Source organism: Teleopsis dalmanni, chromosome 2, assembly GCF_002237135.1.
Source record: "Teleopsis dalmanni isolate 2A chromosome 2, ASM223713v2, whole genome shotgun sequence".
Lineage (NCBI taxonomy): Eukaryota > Metazoa > Arthropoda > Insecta > Diptera > Diopsidae > Teleopsis > Teleopsis dalmanni.
Window position 1 is genome coordinate 41,238,824 of NC_051847.1, and position 5,834 is coordinate 41,244,657.

Genomic DNA, 5,834 nt, shown 5'->3' on the forward strand with positions numbered 1-5,834 from the left:
AACAAAACTTAAAATTGCTATTTAATTTCTTCAAACATAAACTGCTTTCCTTAGCATTTTTAGTGTTTATTAAATAATTATACATATATGTATATAATACATAGTTATTTTTTTCATTAATTTGCTTGTTTGTTTATTTATTATATATGTTTCATTCTTTGTTTTTAATTTTTATTATATATCACGTTCAAGTACTTACTAGGTCATATGATATCAGCTACGTTTTTCGAGCAAAAAGCTGAATGATATGAAATTAATTAATCTTTTAAAAATTCTCTTTTTAAATATATTTTGATATATTACTATTAAAGTAATAATTCATATTTAATATGAGTATTTTTTAGAATATTCACTAAACCTAATTAAATCTGCTTAGAATAATTTTAATATATATGAAAAATAAATTAATATTAATATAAAATTGGCTAACAAAATGTAAGCATAATTTTTTCATAAGAATTTTTTAAAATAATTAAATTGATATATGAATAATTTTTTATATTAAACGACAAGAAAAAGAAATTTAGTGATACTTTCTGAATGATCATTTCTATATATGCTCCGAACAAATTCAAAAAAAAAAATTAATTAATATTATCATAAAATCGGCAGTCATAAAGTTGAAGCTGAGGTCTTAGATATACGGATATATACTCTTATACTCCTATAGAGCAGGTCATGGAATTTAACTACCTTGGAGCTAAAATAACATCATCAAAGGTCCTAAGTGATGAAGCTACCGCTCAAACAAACACAGCAGCTGGCGTAATAGGTAGTCTTAGAGATACTACATGGCGCAACAAATATCTAAGGTTTAGAGGAAAAGTCCGAAGATATAAAACTTATATATAAAACTTATAAACTTTAGACTTATATCGACGTATGCCATTGATAGAAGGCGATATGAAAACCACCGAAAATGCTATATTCAAAACTGAAATGCACACTCTGCGCTCGATAGCTGACTTCAATCATCGGGACCAAATCCGCAATGACGACATTAGGTGAATCTGCGAGGTACCGGACATAATTAAATGAAGTAGACGAAGACGGAAGGAATAGAATCTGCATCTTCAAAGAATGGAAAATCAAGGTATTGTAATTGTAATGGTAGAGAAACCAACAGTCGCGAAAATACCCGGTCGACCGCCGAAAAAATGGCGTGAATGCTGGAAGTCTGACTCTACAGAAACATAATAATTTGATATGTCATAATTTTGCATAAATATATCCAATTCAATTGTAACAATCAATTAAACATGATTTATTCGTATAATAAAGAAGAAGAAGTAAACGTAGCGGTTGACTTTCTAAGTTAACAGTCAATCAGTTTCGGATTTAAGTTTTAAAAATTAAGTTATTTTTGAAGTTACAATGGGTCTCCTGTAATAAACATGATCCTAATAGGGTCCCTAAAACATTTAATGCTAGTATTTTTAAAAATAACTAAATTTTTGAGTTTTAGCTCTGATTTTTAAAAAAAATGTATAAATAAAGCTTATGATATTCTCTTACTTTGTAGGTCAGTAAACATTTTTCAATATAGAAGTTCATAAGTTCATTTAAAAGGAACTTTACTTACTTACTTATATATTTACTTACTGTAGTCCTCTTCTCTTTGTGGAACAGAAGGTCTCTATATGTAGAAAGACTCTAACCTGCCTATATCGATTCATTGTGTCTGGTTCTTTATGCTTTATTAAAAATGCATAGAAACATATAACAGAAGTATACATTTAAATATAAGAAATCTGAGTCCTTAATTAGGGCTCAGAGCTTTATATGTTATAAGAAATAAAGCATTATTATATCGATATCTAGTTTAATATTATTAATAATTAAAGCTTAACAGATTTGGAGTCACGATTATTATCAAAAATTTCTTTCAAAAGTACTATAGAAATTTTTTTGCTACTGGATATTTGGAGTTTCTTTAAAAATGTCTTAATAATAAGAATAAGAAAGATTGTAATCTGATGTATATCTACTATATACTACCATGGCTTACTATATGTCAACATTATTCATTATTACTCCTTAGAACAAGGGTGAACATGATTTCTTCTGTTATTTTAATAGTTTGGAGTATATAGATTCTATTTGCATTTATTGCGTTTTCAAAGGAACTTGTTCTATGTAATAGTCTAAATAATATACCAATTATATAAAAATGATTGAATTTGTAAATATATAATAGAAGTATTGATGTTTAATGAGTAAAAATTTAATTATAAATTTTTAAAAAATTCTTATGTTAAGTTTATCTTTCATTAGCGGATGCGCCTATTGTTTATGTATATAAATATTTATACATATATATACGTGTATGTAGATTCAATATAATATTGAATGTCAAATTTTATATACATATATATATGTATTTAAAAAAAGGGGAAATTAAATAAAATTAGTTATATTAATATAATTTATAGTAGACAATAGTAAACAAAGATCTCAAAGTATTACTTCATTGATATATGTATTTAATATTAGATAATAATGAAATCAATATATTCTTAAATAATTGAATCAACTTCTATACTAATTTATATGTAAGTAATGTTCTATTTTACTTTTTATTATTTTATTCGACAAATAAACATATTTTTATTATTATTTTACAATTTTTTGCGGTATTTAACAAAAATATGCACGCACATGCCCAAGAACAACATGCATTGAAATTAAAAACTATTTTAGTAAAATTAAAAATAGGAGAGTTAAAGTTGAACTAAATTTAAACTGCGAAAACCCACACTATACATTATAGTATAGAATATGATATTAAGTTACTATTTCACATTCCATCGATATAAATCGATATTGAGCAGTTCAAAATTAGTTTTTTATTTAAAGCTTTCTACTTCTTTCTATGGAAGTTTTTAAAGTTTTGCAGTTTACTTTGTATTATATTTAAATTCAACAAAAATACAAAAAATAAATATTTAAAACTACATAACAAAATTATTTACTAAAAGGTGTAACAACTACTTAGTATATATACATATATAGTATACTTAGGAAAAAGAATGTGTTCAATTAGTCTAACAAATGTTTTTTTTTTTGCTAAATGTACGTACTACTCTAAAAATAATAACAATTGAGTCTAGTTTAAGTTAGTAGGGTAGAGGAAAGTATTTTTTTTTAAATATAATTCTATATAATTGTTGTCTTTTTATTGTATATATTCATAATATCTTCGATAAAAAAGAGCCTCCTCTCTATCTGTGTATAACAATTTGTGATGATGATGAGCGAGATGGTAATGAAGATGTTAGTAAGAGTTGTTCAGGTTGTTTCAGTTGCAGTTGCATACGATTTTTGAACTGATTTAGTATAAGGATTAGCAATGATATAGAAATTATGAAATGGTAACTATTTGGTAATAAATTTTTACTAGAATTGCACATATCTTCCTCACAAAAGCACATATGTCCATTGCCTGAACTTTCCATCATGCACACATGATCGACCATAAATAAATTTATTTGTAATTGCGAAGTACACATACGACGTACAACTTCATACGCTGAAAAGAAATTTAAATTATATTATTTATATTAATATGTATTTTAAAAAATAAAAATAAAAATAAATTTTTATAATTAAATTATGAATAGAAAAAATAAAAAAAATAAAAAAAGAGAAATATTAGATTCGGCTTTACCAAATCATTGAAGTCCCATTTATATGATAATATATAAAATATAACATATAATAATTATAAATAATATAATATCTTATGTTAGTGAAAAGAGCTGCTTTAAACTTTTTTCTCATACTTATAATCCGTTAAATATTAAAATTAAAGGATCTGTTGGTATGGATGGCAGTACATATAATGTAGGATATGAATAAGATGAATATAAACTAATAGTTCGTAAGACAACTATATCCAAAACTGATCCGAATGATATCGTTTTTACTATTACTAATATTAATATTAATCGGAACATCTAAGTAATCTGGGCATTTGAATTTAGAAAGATTGCTTCAAAACCTCACTCGGAACATCTAAGTAATCGGCGCATATTGTTAACATCATACAAATTGTTACTGAGTTCTTTCTGTGCTAAAATTTTTAATAAAAGATGGAAAGACTCAACGATATCCAGGCATCAGTATGCATAATGATCACTTTCCACTAAAAGGAAATTCAATAGCCTCATAGGATATGAGATTATTCCGTAAAAATATCAGTCTTATGGTAGGTTTACTTACAGGTCATTGCAGACTAAGGAACCATGCTAGAAGATTGAATCTCCTTTTCAATCATACCTGTCGCAGACGATGAAAATGTCTATCATCTACTCTGTCTTTGCCCGGGTCATGCACGTCGCCGGCTCAACACTTTAGCAGCCCCCTTTCTTGAGGATCTTGATCCTCCCACGAAACAGCGTTCTAAGCTTTGCCAAAGGTGATTTCAAACCCTGAGTTTCCTCTATATACGCTAACACAATGGGTATAATATAACCTAACCTATATTAGGTTAATCTAATATTAATAAATAAACATATATTGGTTTATATGCGAGCTATATAATAATAAAAATTATTATTAAATTATTATTATGTTTTTAAAATTAAATCCCATTGTTAAAAACTTAACAATACCATCAGCAAAAGTAGACGATTTTTCTTACAAATTACTTATACTAAGCTATACTTAATATAGGTATTATAGTACTTATAAGTTTAGTTGAAAATCTATACAACTTATTTAAAAAAAAAGCTCATAACATATATATTTGAATCTCATGCCGATAGATATGTGGCATTAGGCCATATTTTTAGAAAAAATATATATAAAGGGATGTGAATGTTAATAGCTCCCAGCAGAAACGTGACATAGGAATATTGAAGAAAGTTTTCAATAACAACATTATCTCTAGAAATAGAGATCTCCAGATATGAGTCTAATCGGATTATTTCTTATAAAGATATTTGAAGTTGTCTAAGCCAACAATGGCTACAATTTCGGAAACCAACAAAAATTACTCTATTTGTAAGACGGTGTTAAATAAACAATAAAATAATCGAAAGTGGCAACTCCTGGTTCCAATTTCTGGACATAAAAATTATTTATCGAATCAAAAAATAATTGCTTAATTCAAATAATTTGTAGACAGCCATATAGCTAGGGGCACCTTGTGGGACTGAAGCTCTCTAAAATGAATCGAATGATTATATTTATAGGTATGTATATTATAAAAGTATATTATTATTTTTTGTAAGTTGTTGAAATTATATGAAAGCCCTCTCTGAAGTAAATTTCTGCTTATGGGTGTTTTATTATAATCTATATCTTTCAGCTTCTAAATAATAGTAAAAAATAAATCTCAATACTTTTTAATGATTTGTTTCAAGATAAGTTTAGCAAAATTTTAATAGATCGATCGACGTTGTTGTATGAAAAATTTTTAAAGTTTCTATACTGTTTCTATATACTACTAATAAACTAATAAACGAATATAGCAGAAACATATAAAAAATTTTAGAGAGTCTCGCATTTATTTTTATATTGTCGCGTATTATTTTTTTGGGATATAATATAAGGTATAATTATATAAACATAATAAATATATACTTATAATAGTTTTTAGGACTACCTATGAATGTATATATAACAATATATAACAATATATATAAGGTATAATTATATAAACATAATAAATATATACTTATATTAGTTTTTAGGACTACATATGAATGTATATATAACAATATATAGTTGTTCATATTGGAAGTATGGTAATTTGAAATTCTTAATACTTACGTGATTTAGAGTGTCGCACCATTTTTACACAACAACCATTGCATGTCATTAATGGCGGT

The 5,834-nt window shown here is 25.9% G+C and overlaps 1 protein-coding gene across 1 annotated transcript; it reads right to left on the minus strand.

Moving 5' to 3' along the window:
- Positions 1-3,107: 3,107 nt before the first annotated feature.
- On the minus strand, positions 3,108-5,827 carry LOC119686249 (protein quiver-like). Its single transcript, XM_038100773.1, has 2 exons — positions 5,776-5,827; positions 3,108-3,529 (listed from the first exon to the last, which is right to left on the minus strand). Exons 1-2 carry the CDS (start codon positions 5,822-5,824, stop codon positions 3,222-3,224), a joined length of 357 nt encoding a protein of 118 aa, XP_037956701.1. The 5' UTR covers positions 5,825-5,827; the 3' UTR covers positions 3,108-3,221.
- Between the last annotated feature and the right edge of the window lie 7 nt (positions 5,828-5,834).

What these genes read in the sequence shown, in the direction of transcription:
- LOC119686249 (XM_038100773.1), bottom strand. Translation starts at nt 5,824, where the DNA reads ATGACATGCAATGGTTGTTGTGTAAAAATGGTGCGACACTCTAAATCA. An exon ending in GGTGCGACACTCTAAATCAC is followed by an intron (nt 3,530 to 5,775) that starts GTAAGTATTAAG and finishes ATTTCTTTTCAG; the next exon opens with CGTATGAAGTTGTACGTCGT.